Below are 23,792 nucleotides of genomic sequence, written 5' to 3'. Positions count from 1 at the left end.
TCGTACTCGCCTCCTTTGATTTATTAAAAAATATATATATATATATATATTAGGTTAAATTTATATTGCATTCATTAAAAAATCCACAAACATTCATACATTATGATAAAATCAATCATTATTTCTATATATATACATATATATGTATATATATCTATGACAAGGCTAGTGGTAGAGCCAAGTACTCATCAGTGGATGCAATTGCACGTAATAAGATTTTAAAAATTCCTTTAATTCTCAAGCTATATGTAAATTTACATTATAATGGGCCCCCAAAAAATGTAGCACTCCCTCTTCTCGTCTCTGGATGTGAATTAATTCATAAAAAAGATGCAAAATTTTGTCTCATCCGTTAATAAAAGTTAAGACTCCACTTAGATTTTTAGAATATTTTAAAATATCTGTAAATAATATTAAATAATAATGAATTATAGCTGAAAATAATTTTCAAATAGAACCTTATTCATCTAAAAGATATTTCGGATAAGTTCAAATGAATTAAAAGTTTTATTATTAAGATTTAAAATTAAAAATAAGTCAGATTTATTTTAGAAAATATATTCATCATAATTATTAATTTTTTTTTTATAACTAATATCAAATATAGTAAAATTTATCCTGAATTTAACATTTTCGCAAAATGTATAAAAAGGTTGTTTCCCGTGGAAGCTATCGGGCACGTTGGCAAAGTCCAAGTTGGGCCCCGTTGTTGAAATATAAAGTGACAAACACAGGGCCTGGACAAATCTTGACTATCGTGTCGCGCACTCTTTTAGATGAAACGACGACGTATACCGAGGGTTTTGGAAACCTCTTTAATGCCATTCCTCCAATTCCCGCGGCTTTCAAGTCTGAAGACACCCCCTCTCTCTCCCTCACTCTCTCTCTCTCTCTCTGCGAAATGGCAAACCAGCTCAAAGTTGAGGAGCTCCGGACCCAACTCGCCCAGCGTTGTCTCAGCACCACCGGAACCAAGCCCACCCTGGTCCCAACCTCCCCCTCTCTCTCTCTCTCTCTCTCTCTCTCTCTCTCTCGTACATTTTTATACAATTCTTCTCACTCTAGCTGTATTTCTCGCAGGTTCGAAGACTCGAAGCCGCTCTCCGCAAAGAAAAGAAGCAACAAGCGACGGGCACAGACGGTGATGTCTCGGCCAATAAGAAGAGGCAGAGGGACTCTGAAAATGGGGATTCAAGTGTGCCCCGAAAAATCAAAGCCATCGAGAAGCTTCGAGGTATGGGCATTCGGCAATTGCGAGAACTAGCTGCTCTTCGTGGCGTTTCCGAAACTGGATCCAAGAAAGAGATTCTAGAAAGGCTATGTGACGACTCAGACGACCAGGACTTGCTGGAAATTCCTCAAGGTATGGGCAAAAGTTTCGACTTAAAAAAAGAAAAAAAACATCTAAGGGTCTTTTTCCTGTGTTTCGTTGCTGAAAAAATGTAGGGAAACGAGGAACTTGCCAACTGGATTTACGAGTATTACAACGACTACTTCGAAATGTCTGCCGTATATAGTATAGTTTTATATGCGGAATTTAAGCCTCGTTTGGTTTTGTAGTTTAGATGAAATGAAGTGAGATATTTTGAATAATACTGAAATTTTTTATATGAAATGAGATGAGATAGTTTGTAAAAAGAATGTGTGTTTGAATAGCGAGATGAGATGAGTTAGTTTTTAATTTTTTGAATTTGAAAAAAAAAAGTGAGGGTGTTACTATTTTATAGAATACCCGAATCGTGTACTGTTTATGTACTGTTGATGCACTGTTTACGTTAGGTTTGTACTGTTCATACAATGTTCACATCAGTTTGGCACTGTTTATGTCAGTTTTCACTATTTTATACTATTTATTTACTGTCGATTTCCAAACTTAGTTGATAAAATATTGTGTTTGGATAGCCAAAACTACAATACGGTACAACTCCAGATGAGATGTTTTCATCTGAACTGGCCAACCAAACCGGACAATAATGTTGTTTTAATTTAGCTTATTTGAGGTGAAATAAAAATTTAATGGAAGCTGAGATAATTGGGGAGCTTATTAGTACCTTATGGTGGCAGCTAAATCTAGTCAAGAAGAAAATGAAAGCAAGAATGAGAAGATTGTAACCGTGACCAAAAAAGGTGCTGCAGTGCTGGATCAATGGCTTCCGGATCACATAAAGGCTCACTACCATGTTTTGCAACTGGCAAGTCTTATAGTTATCGTGGCAGCTTGTAGTGGATAAGTTGAATTTTTTTCCTGTAAAACATAATCAAGATTGATGGGATTTGTTTGGTTATTCTTTTTTGCTTTGTCGATTATGTTTATTTTAAAGTTGCTCTGTGGATTTTTAAATTCAAATCGACTATGGCTTTTTTATGATGCAGGGTGATGAAATATATGATGCCATGTTGAACCAGACAAATGTCGGGGATAACAATAACAAATTTTATGTGATTCAAGTTCTTGGTTAGATATCAAATCCTTTTGAGAATCTTGGGTTTGCCTAAATGTTCTTTTCAATTTCTTTTTAACTATTAATTGGTGTTGATTAAAAACTTATGCAATCCGCAATAGTGATGCTTTATTCCCGTGTTTGATTGAAAAATCAATTTATTTGTTGATTTAATACCTAGATTATTTCTTAATTTTGCCAAGCTCCTTATGATAACAATGCTGCCTTTTCTTTTTAGTTAAAAATAAGCTTAATTTGCATGTTACTAGGCTTTGGCACTTGATATGCTGACGATACCGTATAATTCTTAGTCACCACTGAATATACCGATATGTAGTGTGTTGAACTAATTATTCTGAACTCTTACTGAATGATTTCGAAATTACTTGCAGAATCTGATAGTGGTGGTGCATTCATGGTTTACTATAGGTGGGGAAGAGTGGGTGTAAAGGGTCAAGACAAGTTACAGGGTCCTTACACCTCACGAGACCTTGCAATTAGGGAGTTTGGACAGAAATTCTTTGCCAAGACCAAGAACCAATGGTCTGATAGAAAAGATTTCATTTTCCACCCAAAGTGCTATACTTGGTTGGAAATGGAATATACCAAGGACAAAGAATCAGATGTGAGTTATCCTATTCCAAGTACCCTTTTTCCTGCTGAAGTTGCTAAAGGTTTGAGGTAGATGGGATTCTTTGACAACTGAATTCCATGGTGCTGTTTAATCCAAAGGGAAGGGGGGGCAGAAAGAAAGAAATGTTATATTGTCCAAGCTATCTGAGTACTTCGTTATCATTATCAGGTCAAAGAAAATCTTGACTCCTCTATAGGAACTCAACCTCGGGAAACACAACTTGAGCCACGTATTGCAAGATTTATATCCCTTGTCTGCAATGTCAGCATGATGAAGCAGCAAATGATGGAAATAGGTTTGTTGACTAATTATTCATTTTATACACGATATAATGCAGATCAAACTAATTAGTTCGTTTATTACATAGAAGTGCTTTTGTTGGATGATTTCTTCAGCGTGATATTTAGTTTATTTGCAAATTAGTTCTCTTTAGTACATGTACCAAGATTTTTTGATAGGTACATTTACCAAGATTTGATTTGCATTTGTGTATCATTATTTAGGATACAATGCTGATAAACTGCCACTAGGCAAGCTAAGCAAATCAACAATTTTGAAGGTAAGTCTTGAATCTCTTGATTCGATATATGCATGCAAATTTGGTTTGGCTTATATATTAATGGACTTTTCTTTGATTAATTGTCATAAAACTAACAACAACATCAGAAGGAGCTGGGAATAGTTTTTTCTCAAAAAAAAAAAGGAGCTGGGAATGGTTCCTTCCGAACTTTTGAGGCTGCAATTTAAGTTTCATTGAGTTTCAAGGACTTTTTATTGCTTCCTCACTCCCTGTTTTCCTAGAAGACCCTGTGAAGTAATTTTCTTTGACTTTCTAGGGCTATGATGTTCTGAAGAGGATTGCTGATGTGATCGGCAAGTCTAATAGGAAAAAACTTGAGGAACTAAGTGGGTAAGAATGTCCTTCTTTTACTAGATATTCTGTTACAGTATACTTTTAAGTGCTTGACTATGGCTTTGCATTTTAGAAAGCATGTCTGACCTTTCTAATACACGCGTGCATGCAGACAGACACATATTTGGGTTATTTTTATTTTTTTGTGCTTTTGTATGAAATCATGAATTCTAGCTTTAAGAAATTGGATACTAATTTTATTTATGGTTTCTTCCAGAGAATTCTACACTGTTATCCCCCACGACTTTGGATTTAGAAAAATGAGTAAGTCCTCTCGCTTTTTCTCCACGATACACTGAAAATACAAGGGATATGGTAGCTGGTGGCTGTGTATAACTTTTCTTGAAAATAAAATTTTATTTAACATGGAAGCATAAATAATGGCAGGGGAATTTGTAATTGACTCTCCTCAGAAATTGAAACACAAGTTGGAAATGGTAATTCTTTTGCTTTTTAGTTCAGTATATCCATATTGTCACTGTTGACTTCATCTTATTTGCTTTTGGGGCATGAAGGGGGTGGGAGCCTGCTTTGGAGTTTATCTAGTTTCTTGATAACTTCACTATCTTATTTTTTAGAATTCATTGGATATTGTATAGCATCCTTCACCCTCTGATGTCTAGCATTAAGATCTGTATATGTCAAAATTTCCTCATTTGTTCTTTATTATGAGACACTGATCTGATCAAATCCTTGCACCTAATTGAAGGTTGAAGCCCTAGCTGAAATTGAGGTTGCGACAAAGTTGTTGAAGGATGATACTGGGATAGAGGTATCACTTGTCTCCTTTTTCATTATCGATTGGATGTGGCTACAAAATTTTCTGAAAGTGAAATTTACATTTGATCAGAAGTCATTGTTATATTATTTTTTCATCAGTACAATTCATTGTGAAATTACAAAAAGAGCACATGGTTGCGCTTATTTTAGCTGTTTGATTTAAGATTTGGAGCTGTTGTGTGCTATAATTTTGAGACATCAATTCAAAATGCACCCTTACTTTGTTGGCTGAGTAACGTTCCTATTGTTTTCTATAGTTGTTTGTTTCTTTCCCACTCACATTTATTCTTCTGGTTGTATCAGTGCTTCCAGGTACATATATTGTTAGATTCCTACTACTATACATATTGAAGATCATAGTATGTTAGCATATATGTTCAGATACTCTAATTTACTAAATCAATGCTCCTGCCCTCATTGTAGGATGACCCGTTGTATTCTCACTACCAACGCCTTCATTGTGAACTTACACCAATTGGCATTGACTCTGAGGAATTCCATATGGTAATCATTGGAAATATTGCCTTTGAAGCTTGAAGAATACTTATTTATCAAAAAAAGGGAGTGAAGAGAAATGTTTTATTTATATCTTAGAAGTGATAGGCTCACAAAGAGATTTCACAAACATATAGTTCACAAACTGGTAGTTAGATGTGATAACTTAGATCTAGTTTACAATCAAAAGAGCTTTACAATCTGCTATACCACAACAAGTTTGAGATTTAATTATATGAGATTTCTTTGTGAAACAAACATTTCTCTTTATGTCTTGATTAATTTATGCTATTTTAAGTCCTTGAGCCTTTTAATACTGATATTGGAAGAAGGGTTCAAAACTACAATACACTGGAAAAATAAAGCCATGATTTGCTTTATTAGCTGGAAACTTTGATAGCCTTGCCCTGATGCCTTTTTTATTTTTGTTTTTATTGTCACTTCGGTCATCAGATTGCAAAATATATGCAGAACACTCATGCAAAATCACATTCAAATTATGATGTGGATATTGTTCAGATATTCAAGGTATCAAGAGAGGGTGAACCTGAACGCTTCAAGGAGGTGACAATTCATTATCTGTGAAAATAAAGGTTTTTTTTATTTTTTTATTTTTTAAACGGAATGTTTATTGTTGTGGAGATCTAATTTGTTGTATAGAACCGGTTCTCCTAATTTGTTAGAATTTAAGGCCTGTTTTCACTGTATTTACTCCTGTAAGCAGTTTTCCAGTACGAAAAATAGAATGCTCTTATGGCATGGCTCTCGGCTGACGAACTGGACTGGCATTTTATCCCAAGGTGATCCTTACTCTCACGTGATTCTTATTGCAATAACAAATGTGTGCGTGTACTGATATAAGGGTGGAAATTAATGGGAGTTTGAAGGGGGGGTGGATTTCGAAAATTTTACAATCTTATAACTGCTTCCCGCAACTCCTCACCCCCCCCCCCCCCCCAACTACCAACCCCCCAACCAAAAAAAAAAAAAAAAAAAAAGATCCACTCCAGTCTCCAGCTGTGCTCCATAGATTACAATCTTCCATCTGTCACTGCACACTTGAGCTTTGATACGGAATTCCATCAATAACTGAAATATCTAGGTCTAACTTCTATAATGACAACCCATCAGGTTTGCGCATAGCTCCTCCTGAAGCGCCTGTAACAGGTTACATGTTTGGGAAGGGGGTTTACTTTGCTGATATGTTCTCCAAAAGTGCGAATTATTGCTACGCTACCCATGCTGCTAAGCCTGGTGTGCTGCTTTTGTGTGAGGTTATTTTTCATCCCGTAGAAAACCTTATATAATATAAAAGCCTATAGTTTGGAATTCTATATATTGGAGTGAACTACATGTGTTCCACTCTTCTGGAATTATACTGTTCCTGAATATCCAAATACCACTGTTTAAATTTACTTAGGTGGCACTTGGTGACATGGCTGAGCTTCTAAATGCAAAATATGATGCTGATAAGTTGCCAGAGGGGAAGTTAAGGTTTGTTTCTCTATATTTTTTTATTGACACTGGAATCATGCCAATCTGCCTTGCTCTGAAAAGGAAGAATTGCTTAAATCAATGGTCGAATCATAAAAATGCCCTCATGTTTTTGCTATTACATAAAAGGAATATAAATGATGGGATTCATATCTGGCCAATCAACCTATTGCGGCTCTTGCACCAGTCCGAAGGGTTTTCAAAGCAGGGAGTTTGTTCCTATGAAGCCATATTATCAACCATGTCATTACGTTATTAATATTTCCAGAACATGGGTTTTGCTTGTATGAAGCTTCATGCTTGTGTCTTGGTTCGACCTTAAAAGTTAAATGAATTTCCATACTCAGAGACTAAAGATTTGCAAGCTTTCAAGTACCATTTAGGTCAGATGTTACACTTGATAGATACTAGTTTTATCATCTTTTGCAAACTGAAACCGCACTTGTTTGGCATCACACGGTCAAGATTATCATATTGAAGGCTTTTAAAGTCAATGAGGTTTAAAACCTGATGTTGCAGCACAAAAGGTGTAGGAGGTACTGCACCAGATCTATCAGAAGCTCATGCACTTGAGGACGGTGTTGTTGTTCCCCTAGGAAAGCCAAAGGAGCAACTGGGTCATCAGGTACAATGTGCAGGCTTTAGAAAACTTTGGCAGTGTTAATTGGTAACCATCATACTTTTTTCTTCTCCCCGTTGGGCCTGTTTTGCCTTCTGGACAATATTTATGCAGGACACTTAATAAGGAGTTTACATTGCTCATATTTATTCTCATTCAAGTGCTTTTTGCAGGGTGCTTTATTGTACAATGAGTACATCGTTTACAATGTGGATCAGATTAGGATGCGTTATGTCATTCAAGTGAATTTCAATTTCAAGTGATGACTAGTGTTCTGAATTTCAAGAATTTCTAGCACTAGAGCACTAATCCATTTTTGTTGCTGATTTACTAGTCGTCAAGCAATAATGCTTTTGATTATGTATTTTGGGAAAGAGGGGAGTTTTCACCTCTTCTTCTTGGGGGTAGGCAATGTGAAGAAGAATCATGCTATCTCGAGCACTTGCATGTAATGTTTGTATATTTGTGAGTTGCAAATGTGTCATTTGAGATGTGATTCTCTAGCTTTAAGATTCTCGAGTGTAATTGAAATTCCGTGGTTCTCGTATCAATCCTGGACTCCCGGGATTTTTTAATGTTTCCTGCTGTAATGAAACCTCCAAAAGGCATATCTTAAATTTTCGGACCTTAAAAAGGAATTCAGATACATGGCAGGTTTTTGGGTGAATTATGAGCAGTCAAAAGGAAATTCGTTATAATTTTCAATTGAAACTGAATTTTAAGTGGGCCGTTTCAGAGTTTTCATGGCAACGGTGGAAGAACAATCCGGTCGTGTCAGTTTGCCCCATCTAAAGCATGGGTACAAGGGCAAAAATTATAATGTTTGTCAAAACATACTCTCTCTTTAATCCTCTCGAGTCTAACTTCGATCTGTCATTTTATCTGGATATTGTCGTCTAACCCACCTTTAAAAACTCGTTAAAACAGAGGTCATAAAATATAGAAAAGAGCAGTCCTTGGCTGCACTAGACATGATGATTATGTAGGGTCGAACCAAAATGAAGTGAAAAAATTTACCACTTGGATTTTTTTAAAGCACTTCCAAGTACGTTTTGTTCCGTTGCTGTTCCTCAGTCCCGAGAGAAGTCAAACATATGCATCAAGTGAGTAGAATTTAATGTCTTGGAAGCATGATTGAGTTTCGCAAGCCTTTGAATACATAGGAGTGTATGACCAAATAAAGCATTTACTGCACCATTTTCAAGTGCTGCTGTTGCACACGCTAGTATTTAAGTCCCTAGATTTGATAATGACCTCATCCTGAATCTATGTTCTTCTTCCACAAGACAATCTATGGTGATTTAAGAGTGATAACAGTTTCCCATCCATTATAAAAGAGGCAGGCACAGTGTGATGGTCCGATGCACCTAACCGACTCTTTAATGCACCCACCACGAAGTAATTGATGCATTTGCTGCATTGATATTATGTCCCTTCAGATAAATAAAAACAGAGATCAGCATGCAGACAAGGTCTCTGTTTTTTTAGATTTTAACCTGTAAATCTTCCATGGCAATGAAGATTGCAGTCTACAAAAATGATGGATGTGGGCAACCTATATTGACCTTCTGCATAAAAGTTCTTTAGGAAACAAGACGCTTTTATGGGGTTGAAAGAGGCGAGGGTGAGAAATTAGAACACTAACTCACACTTATGATTCAGTGGCTTAAACCCATTTCAGTTACTATAACTAATTCTTGTATGCTTTACCTATAAATTAACTGATTCGGTGCAAAGCTGCTATCCTGTGGAATCCAGAAAAACCAGTATCCTAAGGAAAAACCCAAGTACACTGCACGCATCTGAAGCTGATGTTTGAAGCTCAGATGCATACAAAATTCTAAATTTGCAGTAGAACAATGATGCTAGCATGACATCTATGGCGTGCACACAGATAACCCATATCACGAGGATTGAAGTGGCTTCTAAAAACGGCGAGGAATTAACTTCATGCATGCATACTTCAATTCTCAGTTAGCTTGGTGGTGGGAAAGAGGTGTTTTTCATTTTAAAGCTTACTCTGCTACCTAGATTTTTAATACCTTGGTTTCGGGAGGTATGAATTCTTAGTCCTCTCATCCATGAATTTACAAGAAGTTTTGGGGGAAAGAAAGCTGTGATGCCTACTGCACTAGGGAATCATATCTGCCTAGGGAGCCTCACAAGTCACAGCCTTCCCAAAAACTCACACACGCACATACCCTCCCCCACTCAAAAACTAGCGCCCAACACGCAAAGCCTACGTGCACTCCTACATTATTCTTCCCCTCTGCTTGCACCCCACCATCCAGTTCTTTCTAAAAAGTAAAAAGGTAATCATCCTTACACGCTGCTGGCCCCACTTAATGTAGGTGATCTAGAAGGCCCCACATGCTGGTGGGACCCAACATAACTATCACAGACCCGAGATTCTTGATCCAAAGGCTAGCATTTCACTGCTGGGAAAAGAGGTTTTAGAGGCTTGTGCTTGTCTCCCTGTGCATTGAGTCCGTAGAGGAACAAAAAAGGTTGCTCGCTTTTGTGGAAATAAGGCAGACAAGAAGCTGTATGGGTCTTCTTAGACATCCCAACTTTGAATTCCCTCAATTACTTACATCATGGCATGGCATGGCATGGCTTGGCTTGGCTTGGCAGAAAGATTTTCTCCACACCCACACTTCGAATTTACTCATTGCTTCTCCCATTGTCATTAACTCTCTCTCTCTCTCTCTCTCTCTCTCTCTCTCTATGTGTGTGTGTGTTTGAAATGCACCTATAAATACTGAGCTTCTTCCTTTATCCATTCCAACTAAACTACACCTATACCCACCATTCTTCAGCGTGTGCAGTCTTGGATGGTTGGGAAGCTCCTTGCTGGAGAAGCAGGGCACGTGCAATGCTCTTGGCTCTGAAATGCCAGTGAACCCTTTGCACGTGCTCCCCTTCTCCAACATGGGCTCCCCACCCTTGTCTCCTCCATTCAACCTCCCAAGTCCCAAAGTGCGTGCACGCACTTGCAGGTAATGCTGCAATTCTTCTTAATTTTCTATCTGGTTTTAACTCTTTCAATTGCCCGCTTACTTTTGAGGCCAATTCTATATGTATTTGCATATTTACATTGGGAGTGTAGGTTTTGAGGCCAACAAAACAAAGGAGTGTAGGTTTTGACGACGTGTATCAGTCTATATATGCACGTAAACGGGAGAGAAAGGTGGTATTATTTGGCTCGCACTCGGCCAAGGGCCATGTCCCAGTCAGAAAGTCTCCATTTTTAAAAAATATTTCAGAGAAATCTTCCATTCACAAAATAATTATATAAAAGTAATATCATAAACTGATATATATTGATATGGTCTATCAGATTGTAAAATTATTTTTATTGTAATACAGATCTAGCAGCTCATATAGAGTTATATAATTTATAAAATTATTTTTATATAATTTATTTGTACGTGTAACACTCCTTAAATTTTAGCGATCAATTTTTTGTTTAACAAATACACTCAAAAATTGAAGTTTTGCACTCTGCATTCCAAATATCTAAGATGACACATAAGGGACTCAACTTATTGAGAATTAACACTATGTACCTTTAATTGAGGCTTCACCATCAAGATTATCTTCTATCATTTGTTTATTTTTAATTAAATTAACACTCACAAATGGACGATGGTGGAGAAAATATAATGTTTTGATAATTGAAGAATAGAATGTGCCAATTTGAGTAGTTTTGGATACAAAATGCAAAATCCATTGCAGTTTGAGGATTTAGAATATACTTTTCATTTTTTTTTTCCTTAACGACCTTCTTGCGAATTGGTTTCATTTTTATATGTACGTATCAAACTGACTTTAATATTATATAGTAATATATATTGTTTATGTATTTTTTTGACATTATCCGTGTCCAACGATACGGTTGACTGGCCCATAATGATGATTTGCGTACGGCGTTGATACGATGTTTGGATATTTATTCATAACATAAATAAAAATAACGTATATAAAATATATAAAAAATATATAAATTTATGTGATTCGACATAAAAATAATATTCTGACTTGTTTTACAATAGAAAAAATAAAGTTTTAAGCTAAGGCTAATATCCAAACGTTCAACTTTCAAATCACTAAATTATTTCAACTCTAAATCTGTTTACACGTGAGATTCACAATCCTTTTTCGACTCAATACCTCTTTACGTACGTGATCGATAATCATTTTTAATTTTTTATAAATACATATAAATTCATCTTAACATTTAAATATATCTAAATTTATTTTAAATGGACCCTATAAAATTTACTCAATTATCTTAATTTATTATTATTCATAAAAAATTCAATTTATCTCAATTTAACTTAACATCCATATGGGCTCAACTACCTTTGGATGGGCCTAACAGTCCCAATGGACATTGAGGTAAATCGATCCCTATTCCAATTATAAGCAATGAAAAAAATTTAGTTATAAGTGATTTGTACATCAATACTTATATTTATTCAATATAATTGATCAAAAATGTTAAAATTTAATAAAAATTATGCCGATATAAATTTATACACGAAGACAGCAGCATAAGCAATTCATAGCAATATTATCTGGCGCGATTTTACCGCAATATATCTAAAAGCAACTGTTCCACTCCACAAGGGCCGGTATTCGTTTGCTGGTGTGGCTGGTTACCGTGAGGATTTCATTGCACAAGAGTTTCCCCGTAGAGTTCTAAATTCTAATAACATAAATTATATGGTCACGAAAGTCAACCTTTTCAGCTGAGTTTTGTACCTTTCACCGCAAGTGTAGAGTAGTAATTGGCTTAAAATCTATTTATAATTTATAAATAATTTTAAATATAATAATATTTTTTTATTAAACTTAATTCTATTAAATAAAAATAAAAATCAAATTAAAAATAATAATATTTTATTACATAATTATAAACAAGTTGTTATACAATAATAATTATGGCAAGAAATACAATGCCGCTTGTAACGTAAATTCAGCTGACTTTTGCTAAGAGAATACGCGACCAAAAATTTTAAAAAATAATTAAAAAATATTAGAAATTAATAAATTATACTTCTTAGTGGAGATTTATTTTATAAACTAAACTCAATGCATAATTAATCAGATTTTTAGAATGGTGCTATGGTTTTGTATTTTTGATAACAAATCGTTCCATTTTCTACATCCCATATACTTTGTAATAAAAAAAATGAAAAAAAATGAAATATTGAATCTAAGAAAAAAGGTTGGCCTGAAATTAAACTTTTGAGTAATGTTAAATATAGTCGTAGAGTGTGCGCAAACACTATACAAATATTTTGAAAAAAAATAAGGATTATTATTAAAAAAATTAATTTTTTTATCATATAAATCGTATATTAACTCACTTTTTTTTTTTTTTAAATTAGGCGATGCGGACAAATTTTACAGTTATAAATATTAAATTTTTATTGCAATATTAGACAAAAGTGTACACGATTTATATGACAACTATGCACTTGGCTGCGTGCGAGATTTTCTCTTTCCCGATTAGGCATAGGAAGTTGTTTCCAATAAAGACTTTCATATAATTTATCATAAAAAATTCAATAAAACTTTAATAAATAAGAAAATCTTCTATATCTCTCACTACTTACTTTAGTAATGAATAATTTTACGACCAGTCAATATGATTATACAACTTCATAAAAATATATTACTTTTTTTAATTTAAAATTTAAATTTTATATAAATACTCTTGATTTAATATATAGTTATAAAAATATATATATATTTTAAATCAAAACATTCTAATTCATTATAGTCTAATCAACCATTACATTATTTCTCTGAATGAATACAAGGCATAATAAATTCAGGACCATCCTCTAACCAAACAACCTAATAATCCTGTTTACTTAAGCTTTCATTAGTTATAAATATATTTCTTAAAATAAGAAAAATATGTTAATGAACCTATGCTAAATTTTCACTTAATTAAAAATAAATATTGATTTTTTAAAATTAAACTTGATTTAATATAAGGTTATAAGAAAATTGTAGGTAATAAATCATTAATTTTGGGGACTAGGAGGTGGATAAGTTGGTTAATTCAACGGAGCAGCACATCGGGTCGGGCAGTAGGATATATGAATTATCCATCAACCTTTTCGGGTGGAAACACGAGGCTATTGTGGTTTGCCCTCGTGAGTTTCAACAAAGCGCCCACCCCACCTCATCCCGCCGCCCGAAGCCGAACCACTCTCTCTGCGAGCCATGGCGGAGACGAAGAGAAAAGCTAGAGACGAGCCCAAGCACATGGCGAAGAAATCGAAGAAGCAGCAGAAAAAGCATTCGGATTCTAAAACCCCTGCCAAGAAGGACAAGAAAAGCGATGCTAGGAAGAGGACTGGTCCTCGGTTGCCTAATTCGCTTCGGAAAGTGCTCGACCACTTGAACCGTAATGGCCCTTCGAACAGCGAGGACGAGGAAGAGATTGAGTCCGATGAGGGAGAGTTGTACGCCGAGGACTTGTACGAGTACCAGGAGGGGGTCCCCCAAGAGGAGTCTAAGAAGAACCGGCGGTTCGACCCGGTCGAGAACTTCGAGTATGAGCTTCCCCAGAATTTCAAGGTTCTCTCTCTCTCTCTCTCTCTCTCTCTCTCTCTCTCTCTCTCTCTCTCTCTGTGACACTGTTATGTGGTGCTTTGCACGGTGAAGTTTGAACTGTTTGAAGTATTTATTTTGTCGAATTATTAATAATGGTGGAAATTTTGTGTTTTTTGGCTTGTGGAATATAGTAGTTTATTAAAAAGAATTGGGAACAGGCTTGAAAGTTTTTTATCCATCTTTATGAATTTTTAGCAAGGTAAGTTGTGTTCTTTTGTAAATCTTAACTGTTTTGGGATGCTGCATTATAGAAGCATGGCCGGACATATGGCCTTTAAATTTTGTAGTTAAGTCTGCTCATGGAGTTGAATTTTAACAAGAAATCTGAAGAAATAATTAGCAGATTTCGTGTTGGAGAATTAAGAGTTTGGTGAAATATAGGACAAATATTTGAGATTTGATTCAGCTGGCTATTTATTCTATTTTATCTTTATTTTTTGCAACTGATTATTCGAATTGAATTACCAATTGGGAAATTCTAGTTAAATATTTCTGTATATGGACAGCTTACTTGATTGGTGGTCTGTCCAAGTGCGACTGAAATCGAACATCGAGGGGAAAGTTGCATTTGCAGAAGAAAAAAGTTGTTCTTTAACAATTGTATTTCCACACCCGATTTGCATGGCACACTCATCCCCACTTCTTCACGCATGGGTCCTTTACCATCCATGTGGCATTGCGTCTACTTGATTTCCACATTGCCACCTCTTAATCCTCATCTGTTTTGCATGAACTATAGGAAAGGTGTTGTGTTCTTAACACTCTCGTGTTCCCTACTCCCTGATCTGCAAATCTTGGTTTTGATTTTCTCACGTCGAGTATATTTTTTCAGTTTTATTTGTCAAGTAGATTTACTTTGTCAACATATGTATTTATTTTGTGATTTTTATCTTTTTATTTATTTTGCAGGATGAGAATGTGCTATCAGATGATGACGATGAGGACGACGTCGACGAGGACAATGGAGGAAGTAAGACTGCAGATGCCAATGGTGATGAGATTGAAGAGGAGGATGGTGGAAGACACGTGAGGATGTTGCAAGGAATCACTGGAATGCCAAGTGAGGCCTTTGAACGTAAGGTTTTACTTTAAGATATCTTAATTAGTTAAGTTTGAGGTGTGTTTTGTATAGTCTAGTCATGCTGAACTGGCACTTGCCTTTGGGATCAGGCAAGGTAATATATTGATTAAATGAAAAAAATTTATTGAGTGGTGTAACATTGTATGGTGTTCCTGATTTATGTTGTGCATGTGTATATCCTGTGTTTTGCCTGGCTGTTGAAGAAAGTGACATCAAATTTAAATGCACCCCAAATGGGGCATTTAGAAACTTTTTTGTGGCCAAGTCAACCATCTATTATTTCATATTTTGTGACATGATTCATGATTTCCCTTCACCTTATTATACAGGGAAGAAGAAGAAAAATAATGTTGTCATATCTGAAGTATATCCAGAGTCAGAGTATAATCCTAGTCGTGAAATTTTGGATGGTGATGGCCGCATTAGCATGGAAGACCTTCTTGGTCCTCTTCAGGATAAACCTGGTTTTGGAAAACTTAGAAAGAGAATGGATCAAATGAAGAAATCTGAGGTTATTGAAGCTCCACTTCCACAAGCGATTCGGGAGAAGGTGGAGAGGGGGACAGCATATAAATTATCAAAGACTGACATTACCAAGTGGGAGCCCATAGTCAAGAAGAACAGGGAGGCACCTACCATATATTTTGATGAAAATACAGACCTTGGGTTTTCAACTGTGGGAGCAATAGCCTCCGAATTTGAACCTAGAACTGAATTTGAGAAGCAAATGGCATCATTAGTCTATGATGACAATGTTATGGAAGCACATCGAAAAGATGGCTCCAGGCTTCTTGAGTTAAACAAGGTATGAAGTCGTGTATAATCCTTGCTCTGATGCCTATCATCTATGCTATCAATGATCTGTGACCATTTCTCTACTGGTTAAAGGTGTTCCTGCTTTTATGGCACAGTTGTGTGAATTGGCATGTGGAGCTGAGTTTTTAATAAGATGGAAACTTTGAAATCATTTTTTATGCACTCTAGTGAACTGTTGGATTTTATCGTCTTCTGCTGAATGAATTATTGATAGAGCATATCCACAAATTCACTTCTCTTGAATTTGGCGATTGTCCCCTAACAAAATATCATTCAAATAGTGACTCCAATGAACATATGCCTGCTTTGTGGGTGGCTTTATTGAGGGTGTAAACAATATGTCTTTAACGCAGATGCATTTCAAAACAAAATTGACAAAAAAAGCATCTAGAAAGAGAGATTGATTGAAGGTTTGTTTATAACATTTAGGAAGAGATTCTAAAGGTCATCAATTTGGCAGTACCTACTGCTTCCATATTCTAACATCTCTTAAAATTTGTATCTGAGTGGCGGTAATGCCCAAAAATTAAAGAAGAGCTGCTTTGAGTACAAACTGCTATCATATGATTGGAATGAGATTGTGATAGCCCAATATGATCTTCATGTCCGTTTTTTCTTGTACCTCAATTTCAATCATGCTTGGCAGGTGTCTGTAGAAGATGAAAAGGAGCGCCAGAATCGTATTGCTAAAATGCGCAGCCTTCTTTTCTGTCACGAAATGAAGGCAAAACACATAAAAAAGATCAAATCAAAAACATACCATCGTTTGTTGAAGAAGAATAGGCTGAAGACATCTGCCATGGAGATTGAAATGGATCCAGAAGCTGCCAAAGAGCAGGCATTGAAGCAAGAGTTCAAACGGGCTGAGGTGACTATTGTTCTTAATGATTTTGTAGATAGGCAATTTATAACACACAAGTTTTTGTGATTCTGAAAAATTAGATCGAAGTACTAATTCTACCGTTACTAACTTGATACAGGAACGAATGACACTTAAACACAAAAACACCTCTAAATGGGCTACACGTATTCTACGTCGTGGTTTGCAAGTTCAAGATGAAGGCACTCGAGCTGCTATATCTGAACAGCTTCACCAGCATGCTCTTTTGTCCAGAAAAATGAACTCTATGAAAGACAATAGCAGCAGCAGTGGCAGTGATGACAGTAGTGATGATGATGATGATGTACACAAAAATCCAGCTGTTTCAGACCAGGGCAGGGCATCCAAGTTGCTAGAAAAAGCAAAAGAGAAGACCCTCAAAATATTGGAAGTAGAGGATGAAGTGCCTAAATCAGGATTGCTTTCTTTACCTTTCATGGTAATCTTCGGTATTCCCATGTTAGTTTCCTTGGGAAGTTGTGCTGTATTCTGTTGGTGGTGGTAAATTACAGCTTCCATGGAACAAAAACTGTGGGTTTAAATCCTACCCCTTGATACCCTAAAAGATTGAAAAATTGGCATAATATAGTATCGACATTTTGCTATTTTGTTTAAAAAGGCTGGAGCAAATGAAAAGCACAAAATTCATGAATGAATAATTTATATTTATGCTTATTCTACCCGCATCATTTCCCTCACCTTTTTCACATATATATATAAAAAAAAAAAAAAATCATCCACCAAATTCACAACAGATTAAGAGCTTGCTTTGGATCTAGTAGTGTAAGCCATTGATGTGTGCCATATTTCAACATTACACACTTACAATCTTTGATTTGCTTTTGTGGTAGGAACGTGGTCTGAAGAAAAGAAAGGAGGCAGCTGATGAAGAAGCTAAACTTGCTCTTCAGGAGTATGAATCATCTTTGAAGCAGATGGAGGATTCAAGTGGGGCAGAAAATCCAAAAGCAAGCACTTCGAGTGGAAGAAGGGTATTTGGTGCAGCAGTTAAAACACATGCTCCAGAATCAAGAAATATGGTTAAATCAGATACCTTTTATGCTAATAGTGATAGCGAAGATGACATGGAGGCCAAAGAGAATACTGCTGATGTTGGGAACAACAAAAGCAATGATTCCCAGAAGGATGTTCACCCGGATTCTGTTTTGCCACATGAAAATACTGAGATTGTTCAAGATTCTGTTTTTAAGGTAATAGGACTTTGGGCACTTACCAAAAAAAAAAAAAAAGGACTTCTTTGGGCAATCTTCCTTCTTTCTTAGAAAGTCTTATGTCTTTTTATTCATACATGAAAAAATCTTATGTTTTAACTCTTCACAGAGCTTTGATGATATTGTTAGAGACCCAGGCCCCAAGACGACATATGAAGTTGCTATTTTTGCATCAGACAGATGGAGAAAGGTTAGTTTTTCCTTCAATGTGTTTGAAGAATTAAGGGTCTTCTCTCTTATTAATTATATATAAAATAAAGAATTAAGGGTCTTCTATCTTGGAGTTTTTATTGGTCAGTGTGTACGCAGATGGAAAGCAGAGATAAAATGGATGCCAAAAGCAAAAGGTCCGTGAAATCTGTTGGAACAGAACATAATCAAGACTCAGAGGTATCAGCTCTTGGATTTTTATTTATTGATCAAAATTTGCACTGTTCTTTATTTTAGCACGTGCCTCTCTTAATTTTTTATCATTTTTTTTCCTGTTTTTGTTTAGGAACCCATGAAGGAAGTGGGTGACCATAGTGATTCAGAGAGCGAAGGACAGATGGTGGATGGGGTTCTTGCTTTGGGTCCAAAACCATCTTATGAACTCCCTTCTCAAGCAGAGCTTATTCGCCAAGCTTTTGCTGGGGATGACGTGGAGGAAGATTTTGAGAATGCTAAACAGGAGGTTCTGAACGAGGAAAATCCTGAACCTGAAAAGCCCGTTTTGCTTCCTGGCTGGGGCCAATGGACTCATGTACAGAAAAAGAAAGGCTTACCTTCTTGGATGCTAAAAGACCATGAAAATGCCCAGAGGAAGAGAGAAGAAGCTCTTAAGAAGAGGAAGGATGCACGTCTCAAACATGTTATTATCTCCGAGAAGTTAGATGTAAAGGTTTGTGGTCTTAAATGCATCTCAACTAGCTGTCATGGAAAAAGATATGAATTCATGGATTTGTAGTTCATTTTTCTTGTTGTAAAGAAATTATCATATAAATGGACTAAATAACATATCGTCATATAAATGGTTTATACCCATCTGAGCAAGAAACCGAACTGACATCTAAAATTAAGCAGTCACCGGTCATTGAGATTCACTACTATAGAGCGGTTGGTGAGAATGATAGTATCTGTATTACACACTTATGAGAATTTTATATGGCCAAATGTTGAACATCAACAAGTGAGTTCTCATTATCATATTGAGGTAGATACATGGACTAGTTCCCTTCTAGTAAGTCCTAGTATTTTGTCATTCTGCTCTTTACATACGAGAGTCTTCTTTTTCATGTCCTTTCTACTGGCTAAATGATGTTCTTTTTGTTTGAATTTGGCAGGCTCAGAAACTCCTTACAAAAACATTGCCCTATCCTTTCACGTCCAAGGAAGTTTTTGAGCAGAGCATCCGCATGCCCATTGGACCTGAATTCAACCCGGCAACGACCGTTGGAGCTCTTAATCGGCCTGAAGTAAGTGCCTCTGAGAAATTCCACTGCAGATTGGTTTGTCTTTGGTGAAGATATTATTAGATAATTTTTCTTACTTATTAAAAAAAAAAAGATATCATTAGATAATCAATAAAATGAACTGCCTCTTTAGAAAGAGAATTTCCAATGAAGAACATTTGTGCTAGTCCCCTCTTCCATGACATTGGCTGGTGGATGTACTTTATTCGTCTGTATTTCTTGTTTCTCAGCTCGAATGATTATGTGCAGGTGGTGAAGAAACCCGGGGTGATCATAAGACCAATTGAGTTCAAGGAAGTGAATCCTCATGAAAATACAGAGGGGCACAAATCGAGTGGGCAGAAACAGAAGATGAAGAAGAGTAAAGGCAATGGTACCAAAATGACAAAAAAGACGAAGATGGCCGGGGGCAAAACCATGAAAGTCAAATGAGAATGCGGAAATTATCTTTTGTAATTCCTTTCTTCCTAATATCTAAAAGGCATTTCCCAGTTTTTCATGTTTGGGAAGATAAACAGAGTGATACAACAAAGTGAAAGGAAGAAACTTTAGTTATATAGAATTGGATAGATGTATTTTTGAAAGGTTTTGTTGAGTATGAGCTATTTATTTTATTTCAATCCTTGCAGCTAGAGATGTGAACATTGCATATTATGGAAGGCTAGTGTTTCTAATCATCCCATTTTTCAAACGGTCCTACGTGCAAGTCGGTGTGGAGACACATACTCTATAATACTAGTAGTTAATTTTGAAAGATAAATGTAAACAATTACATTTTATGTTCTTTTTAATCTAATATTTCAGCAGCCGTGGTTGCAAATATAAATTTTCCCTTTTTAAAGCAAAATCACTTAGGTTCTGTTTGGCCTTAAGGAATTTTTATCTCAAACATAAAATTTTCATCTCATCATTATAATTTTTTCAAATTTTTATATAAAATATAATAAATAATTTAACTTTTTCTTAATTTTTTCAAATTTCAATACAATAATAATATTAAAATATAATATTTTAATATTTAATCTTAAAATTTAAAATTTTTATATGAAAATTCTTAGTAGTCAAGCAGAACCTTAAAATCCTGCATTAAAAGTTGTAACCTGTTTAACTGAGAGCTGACAGACTGCAGTACATGTCAGTTTGTGATTGAAGAACGGCTGAGACCTTCAAAACTTCTCGGTACCAATTCACCTATTGAAATCTTTATTAACAGGGTCCACTCTCTTTTACACTATTACCCAGTATGAGGCTTGCTGGGAGTCAACGAGCTCCATTTTTGAGACATTTTTTTTTGAGCCTCAACTTCAATTCCTTTTTTGAGGCATTCCCTTACCAATGTTTTGTTTAGATGATCCAACATTAAGCCTATAATTTTCCTTACAATACTTATCTATTAACAGTTATTGGGGAAAAGAATTAAGAAAGGGCAGACCAAAAGCTTGAGAAAATGACATACACAGTATTGCCATGAAAATGCCTCTTGGTGCCACTATTCAGAATAATCCCATCGTAGTATAGAGCACTCTTTTTATAGTCACACACTATAACAGACTCAATATTTACAACCAATCAGATTTCAACACCTAACATAAGTTTGTGATGCCCTATTTGTTCTGGAATATTACAGAGGAATTTTTGTGATTTTTTGGTGCAGAGGTGGTGTCCTTTGCTGCTCCAAGTTCTGTAGCTGCGGTATGGTATAATGCCTTACCCTCACGCAATGCAAGTAGCACAAACTTGATTGTGAGGCTTGATCGTAAGTGATGAAATTTAGTAGTGGAAAAGGGTTTGGACATAATGTCAGCTATTTGATCTTTGCTAGAGATGAAGGAGACTTGAAGAGTTTTTGCTGCCACCTATTCACGAACAAAATGATAATCCAGTTCAACATACTTTGTGTGTGCATGAAGAACTGGATGAAGAATTGGATTCACAGATAAGTAAGTTGCTCCTAAATTGTCACACCACAAAGTAGGAGAGTTCGTGAGAAAAATGCCAAATTCTTGAAGTAAAGATTATAACCAAAGGATCTCACAGGCCGTATTGGCCACTGATTTGTATTTTGAATCTATTGAAGAACGAGCAATGGTTGCTTGTTTCTTGGATCCCTACAAAATTAGGTGATTCTTGAAATAAACACAGAATCCTCCCGTTGACTTGCAATCATTAGGGCATTCGGCCCAATTAGCATAAGAGAAAGCAGACAAGTTAGAAGATGAATTTGGAGAAAAATAAAGTCCTAAGTGTTGAGTATCTTTAAGAACCTAAGAATAAAATTGACTGTTTGCCAATGTGAATTTCTAGGGTTGTGCATATACCGACAGACCTTATTTATAGGAAAAGATATGTCTGGATAGGTAAAAGACAAATATTATAGACTCCCAACTATACTTTGATATGGTTAAGGGTCCTCAAAATTATTTCCATCTAAAGTTGATAACTTCACAGAAGTCGACATGGATGTTGACTTTGATTTGGCATTATGCCTTTTATCACGATAGAGTAGATCACCAATATATTTGGACTAAGGAACAAACCCGTGGCATCCCTAGTTACCTCAACTCCTAAAAAATAATGCAACAATCCCAAATCTTTAACTGGAAAAGACAAACTCAAAGTAGAAATGAGGTCATAGATGATTTTAGAACTTGAGCCAATGACAATAATATCATCTACGTAGACAAGAATATAAATGCAATTAGAAGAATTTTTTAGAATAAACAAAGAAGGGTCGGATCGAGACCCATGAAAACCCATTGAAAGGAGCTTGTTAGTGAGGTTTGCAAACCAAGCCGGAGGGGCCTATTTCAATCCATGGATGGGTTTTTTTTTTTTTTTAATTACAAAGATGAGAATGATAGTCAGCATTAACAAACCCAATTGGTAATCTCATGTAGACAGCTTCCTCGATATCTCCATGCAAGAAGGCATTATGCATATCGAGTTGATGAAGCAGCCAGTTGGACATCACAACAATCAAAATAAGCAACCGTATGGTAGTGGGTTTAACCATAGAACTAAACGTCTCGGTGTAATCTATCCTTCGCTACTGATGAAAACCCTGGGCCACAAGTCGTGCTTGTTCCAAAGTTCCATCATCATGCCTCTTAGTTTTTAGGATCCACTTGGAGCCTAAAACATTCAGATTTGGGGACGGAGGAACTAGAACCCAGGTTTGGTTCTAGAGAAGGGCCTGAAATACCTCCTACATGGCTAGACGCCATTCAAGAAATTTATTAGTTTTTGTAAAGGTTGTAGGTTCCTTTGGTATGGACGAAGTAGAAGAAGTAGAGGAGAGAGCGGTGATGGATAGAGAAGTAGTATGTTTAGGTTCCATCAGTACGTGTGTGAGGACAGTGGATATGGGATCGAGATCTAGTAGTTAGTCATGGGGTGGGTAGAAGTAGTAGCAAGTTGGTGTGAGAACAGGGGAGGTTGCATGATTTCTAAAGACCTAGGGTTTGAGACTTGCATGTCGGCTAAGGAAGGAGAAGTTCTAGGGATAAAAGGAGATGTCTGAGTGGAAATTGATTGGGTAGGATCTAACGTACGTGATAAGATAGAAAGATGTGACAGGTTGGTGGGCTGGGCCAAGTTATGGGTGGATGGGAGAATAGGAGAATACGACAGATTAATGGGAGGTTGAATTTTGGGCCTCGTGTCACTAGAGTAAGGAGATGGGCTTGGTTTGGCAAAAGGAAATTCAAGTTCATTGAAGACAACATCCCTAGAGATATAGGTCTAGCCCAATTCAAGATTCAGACATAAGTAACCTTTGTGATCTAGGCTACAGCCCATGAACACACATAAGGTAGGCTGGAGATCAAGTTTATGCTTATTGAAGGGCCTTAAGTTGGGTCAACATGATGAGCCAAAAACTTTGAGAAATAAAAGGTCTAGTGGATGGCCCATTAATAGCTCAAAGAGTGATTTGTTATGAAGTAGTGGTGTGGGCATTCTATTGATGAGAAAAATAGCAGTTTGGAAGGCCTCGGCCAATACTTTTGAGCCATGGAAGCATGAGAGAGTAAAGAAAGACTGGTTTCTACAATGTGGCGGTGACGACGTTTAGCACTTCCACTTTGTTGATGGGAGTATGGACACGTGATTCTATGAGTGATTCCACATTTTTTTTAAATATCACAAAGAGGTCGGAATTTTCCTCTCCAATCGGATTGGATTGAAATCACATTTTTTGGAAAAGTATTTCGTACATATTGAAGAAAAGCGATAATAATGGTGGCAACATTAAATTTAGATTGTTGAAGAAAAACCAAATGAGCTTTGGAGTAATCATCTATAATTGAAAAGTAAAAACGA

General features: G+C 36.1%; 2 protein-coding genes across 3 annotated transcripts; both read left to right on the top strand.

Annotated features, from left to right (window-relative positions):
* The first annotated feature begins 827 nt into the window (after positions 1-827).
* LOC122315168 (poly [ADP-ribose] polymerase 2) lies at positions 828-7,886 on the top strand. 2 transcript variants are annotated; one of them, XM_043130959.1, is made up of 18 exons: positions 828-985; positions 1,081-1,363; positions 2,065-2,192; positions 2,374-2,455; positions 2,834-3,066; positions 3,244-3,370; positions 3,579-3,634; positions 3,912-3,985; positions 4,206-4,252; positions 4,376-4,425; positions 4,698-4,760; positions 5,192-5,272; positions 5,783-5,827; positions 5,988-6,063; positions 6,395-6,537; positions 6,684-6,757; positions 7,277-7,382; positions 7,550-7,886. In XM_043130959.1, the coding sequence occupies exons 1-18, from the start codon at positions 902-904 to the stop codon at positions 7,637-7,639; spliced, it is 1,842 nt and encodes a 613-aa protein (XP_042986893.1). In that variant the 5' UTR covers positions 828-901; the 3' UTR covers positions 7,640-7,886. The 2 variants fall into 2 exon arrangements, with proteins under 2 accessions (XP_042986893.1, XP_042986892.1); XM_043130958.1 differs by having other exon boundaries at positions 5,717-5,827.
* Positions 7,887-13,518: 5,632 nt separating this feature from the next.
* LOC122316528 (U3 small nucleolar RNA-associated protein 14 homolog A) lies at positions 13,519-20,149 on the top strand. Its single transcript, XM_043133127.1, has 11 exons — positions 13,519-13,976; positions 14,922-15,087; positions 15,423-15,898; positions 16,556-16,777; positions 16,890-17,228; positions 17,641-18,000; positions 18,131-18,211; positions 18,331-18,411; positions 18,518-18,901; positions 19,344-19,475; positions 19,722-20,149. Exons 1-11 carry the CDS (start codon positions 13,620-13,622, stop codon positions 19,902-19,904), a joined length of 2,781 nt encoding a protein of 926 aa, XP_042989061.1. The 5' UTR covers positions 13,519-13,619; the 3' UTR covers positions 19,905-20,149.
* Positions 20,150-23,792: the final 3,643 nt, after the last annotated feature.

Source organism: Carya illinoinensis, chromosome 7 (assembly GCF_018687715.1).
Source record: "Carya illinoinensis cultivar Pawnee chromosome 7, C.illinoinensisPawnee_v1, whole genome shotgun sequence".
NCBI classification, from domain to species: Eukaryota; Viridiplantae; Streptophyta; class Magnoliopsida; order Fagales; family Juglandaceae; genus Carya; species Carya illinoinensis.
This window is presented reverse-complemented; position numbering and strand designations above follow the sequence as displayed.

Bases quoted from the DNA above. Each gene is read 5' to 3' on its own strand.
- LOC122315168 (XM_043130958.1), top strand. From the start codon at position 902: ATGGCAAACCAGCTCAAAGTTGAGGAGCTCCGGACCCAACTCGCCCAG. The intron at 2,193-2,373 runs GCAAGTCTTATA...TTTATGATGCAG, and splicing joins ACTACCATGTTTTGCAACTG to GGTGATGAAATATATGATGC. The intron at 5,273-5,716 runs GTAATCATTGGA...TTCGGTCATCAG, and splicing joins ACTCTGAGGAATTCCATATG to ATTGCAAAATATATGCAGAA.
- LOC122316528 (XM_043133127.1), top strand. From the start codon at position 13,620: ATGGCGGAGACGAAGAGAAAAGCTAGAGACGAGCCCAAGCACATGGCG. The intron at 18,001-18,130 runs GTAATAGGACTT...AACTCTTCACAG, and splicing joins TTCAAGATTCTGTTTTTAAG to AGCTTTGATGATATTGTTAG. The intron at 18,902-19,343 runs GTTTGTGGTCTT...TGAATTTGGCAG, and splicing joins CCGAGAAGTTAGATGTAAAG to GCTCAGAAACTCCTTACAAA.